Source organism: Monodelphis domestica, chromosome 1, assembly GCF_027887165.1.
Source record: "Monodelphis domestica isolate mMonDom1 chromosome 1, mMonDom1.pri, whole genome shotgun sequence".
Classification (NCBI taxonomy): domain Eukaryota; kingdom Metazoa; phylum Chordata; class Mammalia; order Didelphimorphia; family Didelphidae; genus Monodelphis; species Monodelphis domestica.
Window position 1 is genome coordinate 596530240 of NC_077227.1, and position 22969 is coordinate 596553208.

Consider the following 22969-nt stretch of genomic DNA (forward strand, 5'->3'; position numbering starts at 1 on the left):
GTTTTTTTTCTAATTCTATGAAAAAGTTTCTTGGTAGTTTGATAGGTATGTCACTGAATAAGTAAATTAATTTGGGCAGAATTGTCATTTTTATTATAGTAGCTCATCATTAGCAATTAATGTTTTTCCAGTTATTTAGATCTACTTTCAATTGTGTGAAAAGTGTTTGTAGTTGTGTTCATATAATTCCTGTATTTTTCTTGGCAAATAGATTTCTAAATATTTTACATTGCCTAGAGTGATTTTAAATGACATTTCTCTTTCTAACTCTTACTGCTGAGTTGTGCTGGAAATATATAGAAATGCTAATGATTTATGTGGGTTTATTTTGTATCCTGCAACTTTGCTAAAATTGTTGATTATTTCCATTAGCTTTTTAGTTGATTTTCTAGGATGCTTTAAGTAGACCATCATATCATCTGTAAAGAGTGATAGTCTAGTCTCCTTATTGCCTACTTTAATCTCTTCAATTTCTTTTTATTTTCTTATTGCTAAAGCTAGCATTTCTAGCACAATATTAAATAATAGCGGTGATAATGGGCATCCTTGCTTCAATCCTGATCTTATTAGGAAGGCTTCTAGTTTATCTCCATTGCAGATGATACTTACCTGATGGTTTTAAATATATAATGTTTATTATTTTTAGGAACGACCCTTCTATTCTTATACTTTCCAGTGTTTTCAATAGGAACAGGTGTTGTATTTTATCAAAGGCTTTTTCTGTAGCTATTGAGATAATCATGTGATTTCTGTTGGTTTGGTTATTGATATGGTGACACAATACATAATAATAAATGACCATAGTAACTTAGTGTTTGATAAATCAAAAGATCCAAACTTTTGTGTCAAGAACTATTATTTGACAAAAGTTGTTGGGAAAATTGAAAATTGGTATTAAAGAGACTAAGGCTAAATCAACATCTTATAGCATATACCGAAATAAGGTCAATATGGGTACATAATTTAGAAATAGTGATAGCAAAAGTAAACTAGGGTAGAATGGAATAATTAAACTGATTATCTATGGATAAGGGAAGAATTTATGACTAAATAAGAGGTAGAAAGCATTATGAGAAGCAACTTTTGATTATATTAAATATAAAAGGGATTATACACAGAAAACCAATGCAACCAACCAAGTAGAAAGTTGGGGGACATCTTTTTTTTTACAGAAAGTCTCTCTGATAAACATCTCATTTCTCTAATTCATAGAGAACAGACAAATTTATTTTTAAATGCCATTTTCCAGTTGATAAATTGTCAAAGGATATGAACTTACAGCTTTCAGATAAAGAACTCAACGCCATCTATAGTCATATGTAAAAATACACTAAATCACTGTTGATTAGAGAAATGAAAATAAAAATCACTCTGATACCTCTCACATTAGCCAATATGACAGAAAAAGAAAATGATAAATGTTGGAGGGGATGTAGGAAAATAGAGATACTAACACACACTGTTGGTGGACATTGTCGGTTCCAAACCATTCAGGAGAACAATTTGGAAGGGCTCCAAAACTCTGCATATGCCTTTGATCTACTAATCCTACTCTGAAGTCTATATCCTAAAGAGGTCCAAAAAAGGGGGAAAGGACATATTTGAACAAAAATATTTATTGCTGCTTTTTATGGTAGCAAATGACTGGAAAATAAGGTGCTGTTCATCAGTTGGGGAATGGCTAAACAAGTTGTGGTACATGATTATGATGGAATACTATTGTGCTATAAGAAATGATGAGCAGGATGATTTTGGAAAAGTCTGGAAAGACATAAATGAACTGATGCAAAGTAAAGTCAATAGAACTAGAACAACATTGTATACACTAGCAGCAATATTTTTTGACGAACAATTGTGAATAACCTAGTTATTTTCAGCAATACAGTGATGTAAGACTCCATAGACTCATGATGAAAAATGAAATCTACCTTCAGGGAAAGAACTGATGGAGTCTGAATACAGAATGAAACATACTATATTTTATGTTCTTTTTAAAAATTTGAGATCTCTTCCACAAAAATGACTAATACGGAAAAATGTTTTATATGATTTCATGTATAAAATCTATATCAAATTGTTTACCATCCCAGGGAGTGAGGAGAGGTGTGAGTAGGTGAGGGAGAGATGGTAAAATGGAGGGAGAGAATTTGGAACTCAAAATTAAAAAAATACATGTTAACAAATTGTTTTTACATGTAATTGGTGGAAATAAAATAGTTTAAAACACTAGCAAATATTGGAATAAATGGGACATTCATTAAAATGATAAATAGCATCTATCTAAAACTATCAGCAAATATTATCCATAATGGGGATAAGATAGAAGCCTTCACAATAAGATCAGGGGTAAAAAGGATGCTCACTATCACCATCATTCAATATTGTATTAAAAATACTAATTATAGAAGAGAAGAAAAAGGAATTAGAATAGACAATAAAGAAAGAAAGTTATCACTCTGCAGATGATATGACATGCTTAGAGAATTCTAGAGAATCAACCAAAAATCTTATTGAAACAACAACTTAAACAAAGTTGCAGAATATAAAACAAACCCACAAAAATCAACATTTCTTTATACTACCAACAGAGTCCTGCAAGAAGAGACAGTGAAATCCTATTTAAAATAGCTGTAGACCATATAAAAGACCTGGAGGGCTATATGCCCAGACAAATTGAGGAACTGCATGAATATAATTACATAAAACTTTCACACAAAGGCAGACCTAAATGCTTTTAAAAGCATTAATTGTAGATGCATTGTAGGAAGATGGTGGAGATGGATGTAAAGTTTACTTGCCCTTTGAAAACTTTTCAAACAACCAAAAATAACTCCATAAAATTAACACTAAATGCAGCGAAGACAAATAGAAGTCTGGAGAAAAACTGAAAAGTTAAGGACAACTAAGAAGAAGAGGTTTCAAATTTTCCTGGCTACAATCCCACCACCAATTAGTTCCTGAGATATTCCTTGGGTACAGGAACAGAACAAACAAAAGAAATCTACAAAGCAGTCCCACAGGAATTTGAATCCTCAGGTGAAGGGCACTGGGAGCAGCTGAATCTGCTGCAGCCTAGGCTCAAGAGCTCCCCAACTGGCCCATGACTAGGGACTGAAGGGAGTGGACACCTCAGAGTCAGCAGACACCAGGCTCTAAGGAAAGAAACTCAAGCCAATGAGCTAACAAATGAGGGACTTTGGAGACCAAAGAAACACAGACTAGAAGCCTATTCTGTCTGGGGCTTTGGAGGTAGAAGAGGAAGAGTGAGAAAAGATGCACATACCAGTAAGTGTATTTGCTAAGGGTTTGGGACCTCTATAGCTGTGGTTACTTCCAGGAGAGTGGAGTGCCTGGCTGTTACCTGCCACAGGGTAAGGAGAACTGGCTACTTGCAGTTGAAGTGGTAGAACTGCCTTCAGGCTCTGGTTGGAGCACCTGAGGCCAATACATCCAACTCTGTACAATAAAAAACTGCAATTACTAAATAGGACCCAGGAAAAAAACAGACACAAAATCCTAAAACTTGAGATAATATACATCAACACAGTAGGAACCAAGAGACTCCAAGAAAAAAAAAAACGCCAATAATTAAGTATATTGGCTTGGCCACTAAAATTTAAATAAATAAGCAAATAAAAATGAGTGAAAGAACTCAACTATTGGTAGCTATTATGCAGACAGAAAAGACTGATTCAAAATCAGAGGACAGTAAAGTAAAAAAAACCTACTTCAAAAACAGTAAAGAAATACAATAAAGGGGCACAATCTCAAAAAGAGCTTTTGGAAGAACTTTTAAAAGACTTCAAAAACCAAATGAGAAAAGTAAAGGAAAATTAGGGAAAAAAATAAGAGCAATGAAAGAAAATCAAGAAAATTATGAAAGAAAGATCATCCAAATGGAAAAGGAGATCCAAAAACTTAAGAAAGAAAATTATGTATTAGGAACCAGACTAAGACAAGAGGAAGCTAATGGTTTCCTAAGGCAACAAAAAAAAATTTTTTTAAGCAAAATCAAAAAGTGAAATAATAGAAGTTTTGAAAGTTTGATTCTTAGAAAGTTATAACAAAAAGGAATTTAGACATCATACTCCAAGAAATCAAGGAAAACTACCCAAAAAGTACTGGAAACAGAGAGTAAAATATACATCAAAAGAATCCATCAATCACCACTTCAAGGAGACCCCAAGATGAAAATGCACAGGAACATCATTGCTAAGTTCCTTAGCTCCCAGGTTAAGGAGAAAATACTACAAGTAAGGAAAAAAAATACTGTGGAGCTACAGCCAGAATAACACAAGACTTAGCATCCACATCATTCAAAAGGTACAGGACATGGAATATAGCACTTCACAAAGCAAAAGAACTGGACTTACAACCAAGAATAATATATCCAGCAAAGATGAGCATAATTATAAAAGAGGGGTAGGGAATGGATATTTAATGAACTAAAGGAGTTCAAACTATTTCTGGAGAAAAACCCAGAAATACACAATGGAAATTAAAGAGTATAAATGATCCCAAAAGTCAAATTGTTGATTTTGGCATGGGGAAATATCATCTAAGACCTTTGGAAATGGCATCATTGCCTGGATGATTTGAAGGGTGGGTATGTATGGAAGACTCAAAGTTGAAGAATGTAATGTAATGAACTAAAATGGTAGTGGAATAGAGGAAGAGGAGACAAAATGGAATGGCTATCTCATGTGGAGGAGGAATGACTGCAAGGACTGTCCCAAAGAAGAAGAAGAGGACACAGAGTGCTGGGAGTACTAGAATCCAACTCTCATTAGACCTGGGATAAAGAGAGAACATACACAATTATTAGAAGTGTAAGTTTTCTTAATGTACAGGGAAATAGAGGAGAAGGAGGATAAGAAGTGTAAGTTTTCTTAATGTACAGGGAAATAGAGGAGAAGGAGGATAAGGGAGGAACTGAGAATCTCCTTTGGGGACTGAGGGAATGAGAGAAGGAAGGGTGGGTTGAGAGAAAAGAGGACAAAGGACAAAGAACAAATTAAAACCCTCAGCTAAAGACTAAATTGGAAATCCTAAAAATCAAAGAAGAAATGAATAAAATTGAAAGTAAAAGAACTATTGAACTAATAAATAAGACCAGGAGCTGGTATTTTAAAAAACAAAATAGATAAAGTATTGGCTAATCTAATTAAGAAAAAAGAAAGAAGAGAACCAAATTAATAGTATCATGAATGAAAAGGGTGATTGTACCTCTAATAAAGATGAAATTAAGGCAATTATTAAGAACTATTCTGCCCAATTATATGACAATAAATATGGCAATCTAGGTGAAATGGATGAATACTTACAAAAATATAAATTTAACAGAATTTAACAGGGTTAACAGAAGAAATAGACTACTTAAATAATCCCATCTCAGAAAAAGAATTTGAACAAGCCATCAAGGAACTAAGAAAAAATATCCAGGGCCATATGGTGAATTCTATCAAACATTTAAAGATCAATTAATCCCAATACTTTACAAACTATTTGACAAAATATGCAAAAAAAGGAGTCTTTTCAAAAAAATTTTATGATAAAAATATGGTATTGATTCCTACATCAGGAAGACCAAAAACAGAGAAGGAAAACTATAGACCAATATCTTTAATGAACATAGATGCAAAAATATTAAATAAAATATTAGCTAAAAGACTTCACCAAGTTATCAGAAATATTATTCACTATGATCAGGTGGAACTTATACCAGGAATGCAAGGACAGTTTAATATTGGGAAAACCATTGACATAATTGACCATATCAATAACCAAACTAATAGAAATCACATAATTATCTCAATAGATGCATAAAAAGCCTTTGACAAAATACAACATCCATTCCTATTGAAGACACTAGAAAATGTAGGAATAAAAGGGCCCTTCCTCAAAATAATAAGCAGTATTTATATAAAACCATCACCAAGTATCATCTGCAATGGGGATAAGTTAGATACCTTCCCAATAAGATCAGGAGTGATGCTGGAATGCCCATTATCTCCACTACTATTTAATATTGTACTAGGAATGCTAGTAGCAACAATTAGAGAAGAAAAAGAAATTGAAGGGATCAAAGTAGGTAATGAAGAAACTAAATGCAGATGAAATGATGATATGCCTAGAGAATCTGAGAAAATCAACCAAAAAGCTCATAGAAATAATCAATAACTAGCAAAGTTTCAGGGTACAAAATAAACCCATATAAATCATCGGCATTCCTATATGTTTCCAATAAAACCCAGCAACAATAATTATAAAGAGAAACTCCATTTAAAATCACTCTAGACAATATAAAATACCTTGGAATCTACTTGCCAAGACAAATTCAGGAATTATATGAACATAACTACAAAACACTCTTCATACAAAGAAAACTAGATCTAAACAATTGGAAAAACATCTATTGCTCATGGATAGGATAATCTAATATAATAAAAATGACAATCTACCTTAATTTACTTATTCAGTGCTATACCTATCAAACTCAATAGAATTTAAAAAATTATTACAAAGTTCATCTGGAAGAACAAAAGTTCAAGAATATCAAGGGAACTAATGAAAAAAATGTGAAGGGTGGAGGCCCAAGGGTTACCAGGTCTCAAACTTTACTATGAAGTAGTTTATATGGTATAGAAGGGTGAATAAATAGCATAGACTAGGGGTAAATGACCTCAGCAGACCAGTTTTTGATAAACCCAAAGATCCCAACTTTTGGCACAAGAACTCACTATTTGACAAAAACTGCTAGGAAAATTAGAAAACAAGATGGGAAAAATTAGGTGATCAACATCTTATACCCTATACCAAGATTAATTCAGAATGGATGTATGACTTAAAGATAAAGATGGAAATCATAAACAAATTAGGTGAACATAGAATAGTATACTCATCAGATCTATGGGAAAGGAAAAAAATTAAGACCAAAATGTAAAATGAATAATTTTGATTATATTAAATTGAAACGTTTTTGCACAAATAAAACCAATGCAAACAAAATTAGAAGGGAAGCAATATATTGGGTGGAAAGTTTATAACAAAGACCTCTGACAAATGTCTCATTTCTCAAATGAATAAGGAGCTAAGTAGATTATACAAAAAATAAAGCCATTTCCCAATTGTCAAATGGTCAAAGGACATGAATAGGCAGTTTTCAGATAAAGAAATCAAAACTATCAATGAGCACATGAAAAAGTGTTCTAAATCTCTTATAGAGAAATGCAAATCAAAACAACACTGAGGTACCACTTCACAGATTGGCCAATATGATAGTAAAGGAAAACAATAAATGTTGGAGGGGTTGTGGCAAAATCAGGACCCTAAAGCATTGCTGATGGAGTTGTGAATTAATCCAGCCCTTCTGGAAGGCAATTTGGAATTATATGCAAAAGGCTTTAAAAGAATGCATACCCTTTGATCCAGAAATACCACTACTAGGTTTGTACCCCACAGAGATATTAGAAAAGATACTTGGGTAAAAATATTCATAGCCATGCTCTTTGTGGTGGCAAAAAAAAAAAAAATTGGAAAATGAAAGGCTGTCCCTCAATTGGGGAATGGCTGAACAAATTGTGGTATATGATGGTGATGGAATACTACTGTGCTGTAAGGAATGATGAATTGGAGAATTTCTATATGAATGGGGAGAACCTCAGTGAACTGATGCAGAGTGAAATGAACAGAACCAGAAGGACACTGTATACAGAAAGTGAAACATTGTGGAATAATCCAATGTAATGGACTTTGCTACTAGTAGTAATGCAACAAACCAGGACACTCCCAAAGGGGTTATGGGAAATAATGCTAATCACATTGAGAGAAAGAACTATGGGAATAGAAATGCAGAAGAGAAACATATGACCTCACTTTTCACATGTATATATAGGTATATGATTTGGGGTTTAGGCTTTATAAGATCACTCTAAGGCAAAAATGAATAATGTAGAAATAGCTTAACTTAATAGCAAAAGATAACTTTTGCACAACCCAGTGGAATTGCTTGTCAGCTCTGGGATGGAGGAAGAAAGTGGGAAGGGAAAGAAAATGAATCATATAAAAATGGAAACATTTTTTTAAATTAAAAATGTTAATAAAAATGAATTAGTGGAAAATATGTGAAAGAAGGAAATCTAGCTCTACCAAATCTCAAACTATATTATAAAATGGCAAGTATCAAAAGAATTTAGTACTAGCTTAGAAATAGAGTAGCGGATTAGAGGAATAGATTAGGCACTCAAAACACAGTAGTAACCTAGTATTTGAAAGATTCCCAAGATTCAGGCTTTTGGAAGAACTCAGTATTTGGCAAAAACTGCTGAGAAAATGGAAAAATAGTATGACAGAAAGTAGGCGCAGACCAGCATCTTATACCATCTACAAAGATAAGCTCAAAATAGAAACATGATTTAGAAATAATGAGTAATAACACAAGCATATTAGAGGAGTATGAAATAGTTTATCTGTCAGATCTATGGATAAGAGAAGAATATGTGACCAAACAAGACAGAGAATATTTACAAGCTATAAAATACATAATTTTGATTATATTTCATTTAAAGTTTCTGTACAAATAAAACCAATGCAACCAAGATTAAAGGGGAAACAAAAACTGGGGAGAAATTTTTTATAGTAAATGTCTCTGACTAAGACCTCATTTCTCATACAGAGAGAACTGAATCAAATTTATAAGACTATAAGTTGTTCTTCAGTTGATAAATGGTCCAAGGATATGAACAGGCAGTTCTCAGTTGAAGAAATTAAAACCATCTAAAGTCATGTAAAAAAATTTCTAAATCACTATTGGTTAGAAAAATGCAAATTGAAACCTGACACCTACTAGTTTGGCTAATATGACAAAAAAAGGAAAATAATAAATGTTGAAATGGATGTGGGAAAATTGGAACACTAAAACATTGTTGGTGTTGTGAATTGATACAACCATTCTGGAGAGCAATTTGGAACCATACCCAAAGGGCCATAGAACTGTACATACCCTTTGACCCAGAAAAACCATTAATAGGTCTGTATGCCAAAGACTAATGTCTAAGAAAAAGAAAAAGGCCCTATTTGTTAAAAACAAACAAACAAAAAAACTATAGCAACTTTTTTTTATGGTAAAGAATTAGAAACAGAGGATACCCATCAACTGAGGAATGGCTGATCAAATTCTAGTATATGATTGCAATGGAATACTATTGTTCCATATGAAATGACAAAAGATGATCACAAAAAATCTTGGACTATAGAAAGTGATGTAAAGTGAGCAGAATCAGGAAAATATTGTACATAGTAACAACAATATTGGACAATGATCAATTGTGAATAACTTTATTATCACCAATGCAAGGATCCAAGACAACTCAAAGACTCATGATGAAAAGTGCCATCCATTGCTATAGAAGGATTCAATTCAATTTGAATGTAGATAGAAGCATAACATTTCTTTCCTTCATGAATTTTTCTTGTATGTGCATGTGTTTTGTTTCATAACAAATATGGAAATATGTATTGCATAATAGCACAAGTATAATGTATATCAAATTATTTGCCATCTTGGAAAAGAGATGAAGGGAGGAAGAGAATTGGAATCACAAGTCAGAAAATCAATGTTAAAAATTATTTTTACATGAAATTGGGGCAAATGCAATGAAATATTACTGGAAGAAAAAAGTTAGATGAATGATATAGAGAATGCTGTTTTTTTCTTTCAATTTATCCTACCTCAATTACTCAGACATTTATCCGGTACTTACTTATTTGTGAGGCATAGGGACTATAGAGAGCTGAAAAGTGATGCATAATATCTGGTCTCCGTGAGCTTATAATAAATTCACTAGTACTAATGTGCCAAAGATAGGTACTATACAAAATAATATGAGATATTAAAAAAAAAGACCAAAATACTCTAAGAAAATTTGAGATAGGAGAGAAAACTCACTAGAGGGAAACTTTCTTTAAAAACTCTTACCCTCTGTCTTTGAATGATACTAAGTATAAGCTCCAAGGCAGAAGAGTGGTAGGGGGAAGCTCAGGACCACATCTAGAAAGTATCTGAGATAAAATTTGAACCCAGAACCTCTTATCTCCTGGTCTAGCTCTCTATCCACTGAGTCTAGCTCCCCCTAGAGTAAGTTTCTTGAAAGAAAGTGGTAATTGAGCTGGGTCTTGAAGCAAGAGAAGGTTTTTCAACATCTTAACAATCAATCAACAAGCCCTTATTAAGCCTTTTCCACTGTGCTAAGTGCTGATGATACAAAGAAAAAAGCAAGAAGCTCTATTTTAAAAAGTTTATAAAGCATCAGAAACAAACTGCACAAGTCCCCTGATGTGGAGTTGTAGAATGTGATATTGGGAAACAGAGATCTGTTTTGAAGGAAAGAACTATGCCTTAGACAGATAGACAGACAGATAGAGATAGATAGATAGACAGACAGACAGACAGACAGACAGACAGACAGACAGACAGACAGACAGACACAAAAATAGGTATGTTAGAGCCCAGTTGTAGAGGTGAAATTTCAAGAGTTTGTATTGAATTTTTAAGGCAACAGGGAACTGCTGAATGTGATTTCATAGAATTACAGAATTAAAGCATGGGAAGGGAGTTCCAGAGGCTACCTAACCCAAACTATGCCTAAACAGAGATTTCCTTTTATTCTTTAAGCTCCATTCTAGCTGCAACATTCCATGATCCTATTATTTTATTATTATCTTGGTTGGAAGGAAGAATCCTGGAGGTTATCAACAGAGGTTTTACCTCCCTTTCACATTAGGTGGGGTGATATACAATGCAATTGGGGAAATAATGGTGCCTTTCTGATCCAAACCAAAGATTAGGTTTTACTAGATAAACTAAATATATTTTTTCAGGGCAAACAAGTCTCCAGAAGTTTGTTATTCTGTCTACACCACACAGATGCCACAAATAGTACCAGAGGTTGAGGTGTCAGGCACTCCAGGAAAAGTCACTCACTTGAACTTCCCCATCCGGATACCCAGCATTCTTTCATATTTTTTATGTCTTTAGTCACGCAGATTGGTATTTTGTCAGTGCCAAATTCTATAGGATCATTGAGCAACAGTAAAGCAATGTCATTGTCCATGAATAATTGATTGAAGTTAGGGTGAAGGATGATCATTTTCACAGTTCTCTTCTCCACTTGCTGACTGTGAATGTCCGTTGTTGCCAGGTGTACTTTAAAACCGGATGCACTTGATTGAAAGCAAAAAATATGGGGGGAAAATTGGGAAATTACAAATTGGAAGAGAATTTAACTAAACCTGATGCAGCTACATGATGCCAGGGATAGCGCACTATACCAATATGAACGTTGTCATGTGAAAGAAGGACTAGATATTTTTCTAGAGGCTCTAAAGCAAGGAAGCAAATCTAATCTCAGGAATATCATGAAAATTTAGTGGGATCCAATCTGTGACTGGAGTATGGCTAAGGATGAGTGTACCTGATTCAAAGTACACACGTCTCTCTACATAGCATGAGCAAAGCTTTGCTAGATACCAAAAAGGATGATTAGCATTCTCCTTTGTTAGCTTCATTGCCCAATAATATCAGCATATATGATAAATTACCTCTACATAAAAGTGCTATTCCTGAATTATAGCCAAGTCATTCTTCTACATAGGTTCTTTTTGTGGTTCCCTCAATGGCTCTTTTGTCTCTAGGATAAAATATAAAATCCTTTGGGTTTTGAAACCTGTAATAATCTTTTTTTTTTGTTCCCAGGTATCTCCATCCCTGCCTCCCCTCCCTTCACTAGAAAAGGATTTGACAAAAAGATATATAAAAATATTTTGTCAAATGTATATGTCATTTCTATTTATCACTTCTTGTTCTGAAGGTGGTCATACACAAGTTTTCTTCAAACTATTTCTATTGCAGTATATTTTTTTGTTTGTTTGTTTGTTTTTTTACATGTTGGTCTTTCCTTGTTTTAAAAAAAATTAACCTGCTTCTCATTTCTTAAGTCATTCCATCCCAATCATATGCCACAACTTGTTTATCCATTTCCCAAGTTCTTTGTCACCACAAAGAGCTGCTATACGTATTTTAGAACATATGGGTTCTTTTCCTTTCTACCTGATCACTTTAGGAAACATTACTGATTATAGTTTTGCTAGGTCAAAGGATATATAACTCTTTGGGCACAATTCCAGATTGCTCTCCTAAATGGTTGGATCAGTTCACAGATCCATCAACATCTTATATCCCCTCCAACATTTGCCATTTTGACCTTTTATTGTTTTAGAAAATCCGATTGGTAGGAGATGATATTTCAGAGTTGTTTTGATTTGCATTTCTATAATCAATAATGACTTTGAGTATTTTTATATGGTTAAAGACAGCTTTGATTTCTTTATCCCAAAACTGTTTGTATCTTTTGACCATTTATCAATTGAGGAATGATTTGTATTCTTACAAATTTGACAAAATTCTCTCTATCTTTTAGATATGAGACCTCTATCTGACAAACCATCTATAGAAATTTCCCCCTAATTTTCTGTTTTCCTTCTAATTGTTTTATTTGTACAAAACCTTTTTTTATTTAATGTGATAAAAATGATCTATTTTACATCTCACAACTCTTTCTATCTCTTATTTATTCACAAATTCTCCTATCTGCAAGTATGATAAGGCTTTCAAGTTTTCCCATTTTTTTACCAAATAGTGAATTTTTATCCTCAAAGCTTAGATCTTTGTTTTTGTCAAACATAAAGTTACTATTTGTCTTTTATGATGGTTTGCTATATGTGTCTTCTGTTCCTTGGATTTACTTTTCCATTTCTTAACCAGTACCAGATAGTTTTGATAAATTACTGCTTTATAATACAATTTAAGATCTGGTTTTGCAAGGTTTCTTTTCTTTATCTTTTTTCATCAGTTCCTTTGATATTCTTGATCTTTTGCTATTCCAAATGAATTTTATTATTTTTTCTATCCAATAAAATAATTTTTCATGATTTAATTCAGAAGGCATTGAATAATGAGACAAATTTGGGTAGAATTGTCACTTTAATTATGTTGGTTCTGCCTATACATAAACAATTAATATTTCTCTAATTATTTAAATCTTAATAATTATTAACATGGGATCCTTAATATTCTTGCCCTAGTTTCAGTTTCCTCAAATACAAAGTGGGGATGATAATAACATCAGCTTCTAAGAGTTGTAGTGAGTATTAAATAGGTTAATATTTTTAAATTGCATGGCACACTCCCTAACACATGGTAGGTACTTAATAACTGCTTTCACTTTCTTCCCAACCATCCCCCACCCCTTACCATTCTAAATTCCTTTTGTTCTTCTTCACTTTATGTTCCAGCCAAACTGACCTTCTTGATATTTCTCATGCAGGATATTCCACTCCATTTCCACATCTTTGCTCAGAGGGTCTCCCATACCTGGAGTATATGTTCTCTTCTTATCTCCTTGCTTCAAGGTGCAGCTTCCCTTTTACATGAAGCCTACCTGGTTCCTCTATTTGCTAATACACCCTTCCAATTCTTTTGTATGTGCTTTGTACATGTGTTGTATTCACTTATCTGTGTACATGTTGTTCCTTCTCCCCTTTCCCTGACAGCTACCCCCTCCACCAAATAGTCAAATCCTTCTTAGAACAAGGAGAGTCTTGCTTTTGTTTTGGGGTCCCTAGCACCTAGCACTTAATATGGGTTTGTTTGTTGATCGATAATAAACACTTGTCAATTTTTTTTAAATCATTGGTAATTATGAGGAGAGCAATCTCAGTTTTCCCAATATGTTTGTCAAGTTGTGAGTTATTATTGTTTAAGATGGTTTATGACTAATAATTATAATATATGTATGACCCAGATTGAATAGCCTGCCAACTCTTGGAGCAGGAAGGGAAGGAGACAAGTTCAATCATATAACTTCAAAAAATTTATATGGAAATTTGTTATTCTATGTAATTGGTAAAAAAAATTTTTAAGCATATATGACTGATAGAATTTATTTTGTTTGACTATTAATGTTTACAATATTTTCTTGCTTTCTCAATATAGGGGAGGAGGTGGGAAGAGCTGAAAATAAAATAAAATTTAATGTTTTTTGTTTCAGTTGAATTAAAAGATCAGAATCCAAAGGAACTAAGAAGTGAGTGAAATGAAATGAAGCAGAGACAATGAATGTAGATAGTTTTTCTCTAGGATTTTGGCTGTGAAAGAAAATGAGATCTTGTGTAATAGTTTCAGGGTCATAAATTTCTATTGTTGTTGTTGTTGTTTTTTTAAGAATAGAAGAGACCTAAGCGTGGAAGAAGAGAGGAGGAGGAGAAAGATGAGGAGGAGGAAAAGGAAGAGGAGGAGGAGGAGGAGGAGGAGGAAGGAGAGTAGGGAGAGAGAGAGAGGAGAGAGAGAAAAGGGGGAGAAAGGCGGGAGTTTGATTATGGGACAATCTGACCATGGAGAGAGATGGGAATAGGATCAAGGTTATATGTAGAGGGATTGGCCTTGACAAAATCCAATGAGACCAGAGAAGTCACCTTTTCTCAGAGACTAGAGTAAGAAAAGAATGTGTTAGGGGAGTGATATCAAGTGGTTTTAAGCCATAGAGAAGGGGAGAGGAGATCAATTAATCTTTTTGGAAATCAAGTTATAATAGATTGAATTAATACCTAATGAAAAAACTTGATAAATCTCTAAGAAGGAGAATGATGTCACCATAAAAGTGCTAGAATAGAATCTGAGACCTGAGTCTGCCTCTAAGCACCTGTATGGCCTTAGATAAATATCTTAATTTTTCTGGAACTACTTTTTCATATGTGCAAAAATGAAGTTTCATTAAATGATTTCTACAGTCCTTTAGAGTCAGTTAAATGGTCCCAGTGGCTAGAGTGGTGGACCTAGAATCAGGAAGATCTGAGTTCAAATCTAGCTTTAAACACTTACTAGTGATGAAATCCTAGGCAAGTCACTGGATATCTGACTATCAGTTTCTTCAACTGTGAAATGGAAATAATAGGAAGTGTCTACTTCCCAGGGATGTTGTGAGGATCAAACTAGATAATAAATGTAAATCACTTAGCACGGACACATATTAAGAGCTTTGTAAACATCAGCTGTTATTTATTTTAATCCTAAGATTCTATGTATGTATGTAATATCTATGTATGTAATACTAAGACAAGGTACCCAGAGGGCATTTTCTGTTCTTGTATAAACTTGTTCAGTCACATTCAACTTCATTTGGGGTTTTCTTGGCAGAAATCCTAGTTTGCCAGTGGAATTGCTTGTCAACTCCAGGAGGGAAGAGGGGAGCAAGACAACATAAATCATATAATTGTTGAAAATTTATGTTCAAATATTGCAAATCAAATAAAGATCACATTTTTAAATTTTAAAATAAAAACATTTTTAAAAAGTAAGGAATCCAGGGGGAGCTGGGTAGCTCAGTGGATTGAGAGCTAGCCCTAGAGACGGGAGGTCCTAGGTTCAAATCTGGCCTCAGACACTTCCCAGCTGTGTGACCCTGGGCAAGTCACTTGACCCCCATTGCCTAGCCCTTACCACTCTTCTGCCTTGGAACCAATACACAGTATTGACTCCAAGACGGAAGGTAAGGGTTTAAAAAAAAAAAAAAGCAAGGAATCCCAGTTTGTATTTGCTTCCTCTGGCTCACTTTATAGATGGGGAACCTGAAGCAAACAGGGTTGAGTGACTTGCCCAGGGTCACCCAAACTAGTAAGTGTCCAAGGCCAGATTTGAACTCAGATTTTCCTGCTTTGAGGGCTGGTACTCTAAATACTACACCACCTAGTTTGTTTATAGAAGCACCTAGTATGAAAAACCTCATAAGGAAAAAAAGGAGTCACCTCTAAGGATTGCCAGGAGCTAAGTAAACAAAACCAGATGGCTGAGGTTTCATTCCTATGCTTTGTTTCAGGGCTGCCCCATCTTTCTGAGTGTATCTGTCCCATGATGATAAACATCACAAGCAGATGATCTCATTCTGCTTCACCCTGGAGGGCAGAACCACCATCAGTGGGTGTCACTTGTAAAGGAACATATTTAGGCTTGCTAAAAAGATATGCCTAACAGTCTGAATTGCAGCAGAGTGGCATGGGCCACCCTGCCTTAAGAAGTCTTCTAGTCAGTGCTAGATGGCCACGTATTGGGCACATAGTCGGGGATCCTTTTGCTGGAACAGACAGAGGCTGCTGAGATTCTGTCCTTCTGCAAGAAAAAACAACCACTCAAACAAAATCCTTTTCTCCATACTTACTTATCATTCCTGAAACAGTGAGAAGCCGTTAGAATCCACCACTTATCCAGGATTGTTCCTCCACATAAGTATGACTTCTTGAAATGAATGGTCACATGCCAGGGAACTTCCAAGTTGGTCATATTGACTCCTCCTAAGATAGGTTCAGCTTCATTTTTTAAGGTTTGGGTAACAGCAACTTGGCCACAGGGTGCTGGGAGAGAAGGGAAGAACCATGGTTGGTCTCATATGTGTTTTCACATACCTTGGAAAGCAAAACTCCCATCTACCTTCATACTTGTTAAGAATACTTTCATGCTGTCGAGCAGGGGTCCCCAAACTACAGCCCTGAGGCCATGTATCTGGCCCCCACCACACTTCTGGAAGGGGCAGCTCTTTCATTGGTGGTCAGTGAAAGGGGCGGCGTCGCTCATGTACAGTACTACTTCTGATGACATAATCCTTTGCATGGCGCCTTGTTCTGAGAGTAACTGAACAAGAAGGAGGTGCCATGCAAAGGATTATGTGGTTGCACAATGGAAGACGTCAGCATGGTGAGCAGTGATCTGGGAGAGGGGATTCTCACTGTGTATACTGCTGCCCAGTTAGGGTTAGGGTTAGGGTTAGGTTTTTTATAGTCCAGCCCTCCAATGGTCATAGGGACAGTGAATTGGTTCCCTGTAAAAAGTTTGGGGACCCCTGCTGTAGAGGAAGGGGCTCTGTGCTAGTTGTTAGGTGAGCTTGGAGCCTATCCAGCTCTGCTACTTGCTGGCTGTATGCCTCTGAATAAGTCTATTTTCCTTCTTTTAAGAGGAGAGAACAGGGACTGTCTTCGGACTCTTTTTTTTTGGTTTCTCAGTGTTTCCTTAGTCCGTAGAAGGAACATAATAAATGCTATTGGGTGACTGACTGGATACAAGTTTCCTCATTAATAAAAGGAGAGATTTGAACTCAACCTTGAAGATATCTCCTATCTCTCCCATTTTCCCCAGAGATTCCAGCTAGGACAAGAGTTGACTAGGAGCTCTCTTTGTCTCTCAAATCTATTTCTTCTTTGGGGTCAGGAAACCAATTTTGTAAAACACAAACCAGCTTTTTGTATGTAACCCATCTCAGAAAACTTGGGGAATATTTGACCTTGAGATCTATACAATCAATAAACATTTATTAAATGCCTACACTGTGATAAGTGCTGGGGATGTAAAAAGAGAGAAAAAACAATCCGTGCCCTCAAAGATCTTATAACCTTATGAGGGAGAATACATTCAAACAAATACATAAAAATGAGCTATGTATAGGATAAACAGCAAATAATTTTTTAAAAATTTATTTCAAATATTTTTCCATGGTTCCATGATTCATGATTTTTCCCACCCCTCTTACCTCCACCTTCCCGAATCCAACAAGCAGTTCCCCTGGGTTGTACAGGTATCATTGTTCAAAACCTTTTCCCATATTATTCATTTTTGCAAAAGAGTGATCTTTTAGTGCCAAAACGCCAATCATATCCCCATCGAGTCATGTGATCAATCCTATGTTTTTCTTCAGTGTTTCTGCTCCCACAATTCTTTCTCTGGGTGTGGACAGCATTCTTTCTCATAAATTCCTCTGAATTGTCCTGGGTCATTGCATTGCTGCTAGTAGAAAAAGTCTATTATATTCCAATTGTACCACAGTGCGTCAGTGTCTGTGTACAATGTTCTCCTGGTGCTGCTCCTTTCTCTCTGCATTAATTCCTGGAGGTCTTTCCAGTAACAGCAAATAATTAAGAGAGAAGGCACCAGAATTAAGATGGGTCGGGGGAGATTTTCTGTAGAAGGTAGACTTCAGATGGGAACTAAAGGAAGTTAGGAAGGCCAGTGGTCAAGACGTGGTTAGAGAGAGCATTCAGAGAATGGGGTCAGCCGGAGAAAATGCCCAGAGTTGAGAGATGAAGTATCTTATTTGTGTAACAACCAGGAGACCAGTTTCACTGAAATAGAGAACACAGGTTGGGGAGTAAGTATAAGAAGACTGGAAAGGTACAAGAAACCAAGGTTATGAAGGGCTTTAAATGCCAACCAGAGCATTTTGTATTTGCTCTGGGAGGCACTAGGGAGCCAGTGGAGTTAATCAAATGAAGGAGTGTAGCATGATGAGAGGAAGATCACTTTAGCAGCTAAATGAAGGACGGTTTGGAATGGGGACTGGAGGCAGGCAGCCCTGCTAACAGACTATTGCAGTGTAATCGAGGCATAAGTGACAAAAGCCTTCTCTAGACTGGTGGCAGCCTCAGAGGAGAGAAGAGGGTGTATTCCAGAGATCTGCAGGCTTTGGCAATAGCTTGGATAATGTATAGGGATGGAGAGGGGGGAATTGAGAGATAGCAAAGAATACAGGGATGACTCCTGGGTTGCAAACCGAGGGGACTGGGAGGATGCTGCTGCCCTCTACAGTAATAGGGGATGTAGTGGGGAGAGGGTTTAGGGGGAAAGAGAATGAGTTCTGTTTTGGACCGAATGAGTTTATGGTGTTTATTGGACATCCAGTTTGAGATGTCTGAGAAGCAAGTTGGAGATGTGATAGTGGTGATCAGCAGAAAGATTGAAGGAGGACAGCATCATTGGCAAAGAGATAGCAATTAAAGTCCTGGGAGCTGATGAGATCATGATGTGATAGTTCAGAGGAAGAAAAGAAGAGGGTCCAGGGCAGAAGCCCAAGGGACAGCAAAAATGACAAATGAGGTTGTAGAGAAAGAGGTATTCAGTTACAACTGGCAGAATTGCCAATTAATGGAATCTTTTTTGTAAAACCATCTGGCAGGATTGACATTAACACTCTATAGCACAGAAGAAAAAGCACTAAATCTGGGAACCTGGGTTCAAATTGAGGCACTGATAATACCTATTTGACCATGGTCAAAACATTTATCCTCTCTAAGCCTCAGTTTCAGCATCTGTAAATGAAGAAGATTGGATTAGGTGACTTTTAAGGTCCCTTGCTAGCTCCAAATTTCATCAGGCCCTGACATTCCTGTTCCAGGAGCATACAGAAACATTTGCATAAGATTTTGATGCCCTAAAATTCCTAAAAGCAAGTTCTTGATTCCTTGGGCATACACAGAAAAGCCTGAGGTTCAAGGAGACAGCCAGGAGTGGGGAGAAACAGTGAGGAAGGCAGAAGCAGCATGTAGGATGCAACTATGAAATCATGGTGGCTTTTAGGCCAGAGGAAGAGGCAGAAGGTGGATCGATAATGCTGCTTCTAATCACTTGGGAGATATCTGGGTCTCCTCTCCTTCACTAGAGTATTGAGGAAGCTAGAAGAGAGTCCTGGACACGGAGCCAGGAAGACAAGAGGTCAAATCCTACATTGGACACTTATTACCTTTGTGACCTGGGGCAAGTAATAGCTTCTATAAGCCACAGTTTCCTCATCTATAAAATAAGGATCTATTAAATAAAGGTTGTTGGATCAAAGGAGAAAATTTAAGTAAAAGTTTTTATAAAACAAAGCAGAACACAGATTATTACTATCATTATTGTTCTTGTTGTTACTATTATAAGGACATCTCTGAGGTTTAATGCACACATGAATTTTATTTGGGAAATGAAGATCACCTTATACAGGCTTGTCTCCAAAGTCTCAGTGCAAGTTTGAGCTCAAACTGCACAAAGACTTAGGGTCATGCTGTTATCTGTCTAAATTAGGATACATACATGCCTGCATACGCATATATCCATATGTTCACATATATCATATAGACAGGCAAACATATATGTTTATCTTTAATAATTAAAATATATATGGATATATTTTAGAAATAAAGGTGATGAAATATATCTGTATATATAATTAAATACATATTTAGACACGTGTGTGTGTGTAGACTTCTGTGTATAGGTATGTGTATATATACATATATATTTGTCATGATAGGAGGGAACTAGGTTCTATCAATGGATAGAACAGTGATGGTAAACCTTTTAGAGACTGAGTACTGTGTTCCTCCCCCCCACTCAGTGCCCCACCTCCCCTTATCCCACTCAGGGGAGGGAGGAAGCCATCTGCTGGGCAGAGGGGTGGTGAAGTAAGGAATGTCTTCAGTGAGTGTGGAGAGGGGACAGGGAGTGGCTCTGCTGCCTGTGAGTTGCCCACCTTCCCCCATGCACTCCCAATGGCTGTTGGCAGAGGGGTGGGGAATGTAAGAAAATGTCATCAGGCACAGTGGAGAGGGGGAAGGGAGCAGTTCTTCCCAAGTCCCTCTGCCTTTCTAGTAACAAACTCAGTTGGGGCAGGGGCGGAACTGAGGGAGTACGTGCCCATAGAGAGCTCTCTGTGTGCCGTGGGTTCTCCATCACTGGGATAGAACATTGGGTCTGGTATCAGGAAGACCTGAATTTAAATCTGGACTTACATGCTTACTAATTTCATGATTGTGAGCAAGTCACTTAATCTCTGTTTGACTTGATCCATTGGAGAAGGAAATAGTAAATCATTGCAGTGACTTGGTCCAAAACCCCCCCCCCCATGGACTATATGGTCCACAGAATCATAAAGTCAGACATAAAATGGTTGAATGACAAACACACACATGCACACACACACACACACACACATCCCCAGTCAATCAATAATGATATTTATAAAGTGCCTAATATGTGTGAGGTAGTAGGTTAAATGTTGGGATACAAAAGACCCTGCCCGTATGTGGTACAATGGAGAGACTGATTTGGGGAGTCAGGAAGACCAGGGGGTAAATTCTGCCTTTCACACACATTTGGTTTCTTCTATTACACCAAGCAACTTAATAAATACAAATTGCAGAGCAGATTTTGCATGGCTAAAGGAATTTCTTTAGGGTAATTAAATCACACGTCCAATAAAAAACACACATGTACCTATACATATATATATATACATATAATTTGCATACTTAAATACATATTTGTGGTGGTTGGTATTTAGTCCTTTCAGACAAAAACTGTCTAACTTTTGGTGACTCCCTTTGGGTTTTCCTTGGCAAAGATACTGGAATGGTTTGGCATTTCCTAACCTGGCTCATTTTCCAGATAAAGAAACTGAGGCAAACAGGGCGAAGTGACTTGCCATAGGATCACCACAGCTAGTAAATATCTGTGATCAATTATAAATTCAGGTCCTCCAGAGTCCAAGTCCAACACTCTATCCATTGTGCCACCTAGCTGCAAATATATACATACATATACATATATATGTAGATAGATGGATAGATAGATAGATAGATAGATAGATAGATAGATATAGATAGATGGATAGATAGATAGGTAGATGGATGGATGGATAGATAGATAGATAGATAGATAGATAGATAGATAGATAGATAGATAGATAGATAGATATTTCTAGATATTCATCTGAAATCTACAGAGGTAGGACTAGGAAGCAAAGTCATTGATTTCTCTTTGGGAGTTGATAGAATCACTGTGTAGCCACAAAGAAACACACACACACACACACACACACACATCCATGGTACATTATTGTACTTACTTAACTCTTCTGCCTTCAAGTGATTTCCCCACATCAAAAAGTTTAAAATGATTGGCAGCAGCCAAATCACATTTTGGTTTCCTAGTCTTCTCCTCATTTCCTTGCTCAGTGAGCACAGTCTGGGAGATGACCTCCCGAGTTTACCGAGGACAAAACAGCGTTTCCCAGCCTCTTCAGACTGGAGACAGCGATGCTTCACTAGCCTCCTGGGTCATCACTTGACCCATCCACCGCTGCTGAGGTCACAGTAGGCTGGTGTTTCTGCAGGTTCTAGGCAGGTGGGCCAAGCTCTAAGAGAGGGAACTTAAAGAGTCACTAGCTTTGGGACCTCAGGCCATTCTCCTAACCCTGCTTTCTTCATATTCACAAAGGCAATGAGAATATTTTTATTACCTCTCTCACAGGGCTGTTGGGACAATCAAAGGAGAAAGTTTCTATATAAATACTTTGTAATCAATCAAACAGTAATTAATTACCAACTCGGTAACAGGCATTAGGCTAGGAAGGAATTGCTACTTGCTGGAAGATTACAGTACTCCAATGGACAAATGTACACACACATATTTCTAAATCATATACAGAAGGGGACAGCTGGGTGGCTAAGTGAGAGCTGTGAAAGCGAATTCTTTACTCTGTTGTCTTTCCTGAGTTAACACTAATTTAAGTACCTCACTAGATTATGAAGACAGGATTAACTCTCCTTTGTCTACCTTTGGATTGAATCAACACAAGCTTGAACTAGGTGGAGGAGCTCACAAACCACTTAGTGAATTCATACCCTACTTAGTACTAGGTGAGAAGCCAGCAAGATACTTGGAGAGCTCCACCCTTTTTTTTTTTTTACTCAAACAGACAGAAACTTTTGAATTCTTTTAAGAGTTCATACCCTCAGAAAGGTGTGAATCCAAACTGGGTGACAACTCAGAAACCTGTGAATCCCAGGAGGAGAGTTAACACCTTTAGAGGTGAGAAGTCAATCCCAAAGACACTGCCCCTGGGCAGTGCTGCACAATTTGGAAACTATGATTGGCCCCTGTGAAGAGGGGCAGAGACAGGAAACCACCATAAAAATCTTTTGAAATCACCATGAAATCCTTTCGACTGGGGCAGTCTCATGGAGATAGTTTTTGAGGGAACTTCACTGGAGACTTAGGCTGGGATCTTGGCTTTAACTTAGACTCTGACTCCTGGACAGCTTCATTAGATGAGCG

The 22969-nt window shown here is 36.4% G+C and overlaps 1 protein-coding gene across 2 annotated transcripts in view; it reads right to left on the minus strand.

Moving 5' to 3' along the window:
* Positions 1 to 22512, minus strand: part of PRSS55 (serine protease 55) — a 33362-nt gene extending 10850 nt beyond the window's left edge. Inside the window, exons 1-4 of one of the 2 annotated variants that reach the window (XM_056813712.1) lie at positions 21759 to 22512; positions 17631 to 18219; positions 16269 to 16461; positions 10982 to 11220 (exon numbers count right to left, since the gene is read on the minus strand). In XM_056813712.1, the coding sequence (XP_056669690.1) occupies positions 10982 to 11220; positions 16269 to 16461; positions 17631 to 17682 (484 nt within the window). In that variant the 5' untranslated portion in view covers positions 17683 to 18219; positions 21759 to 22512. The remainder of the gene's footprint in view (positions 1 to 10981; positions 11221 to 16268; positions 16462 to 17630; positions 18220 to 21758) is intronic. The other variant, XM_007476495.3, reaches the window with a different exon arrangement.
* Positions 22513 to 22969: the final 457 nt, after the last annotated feature.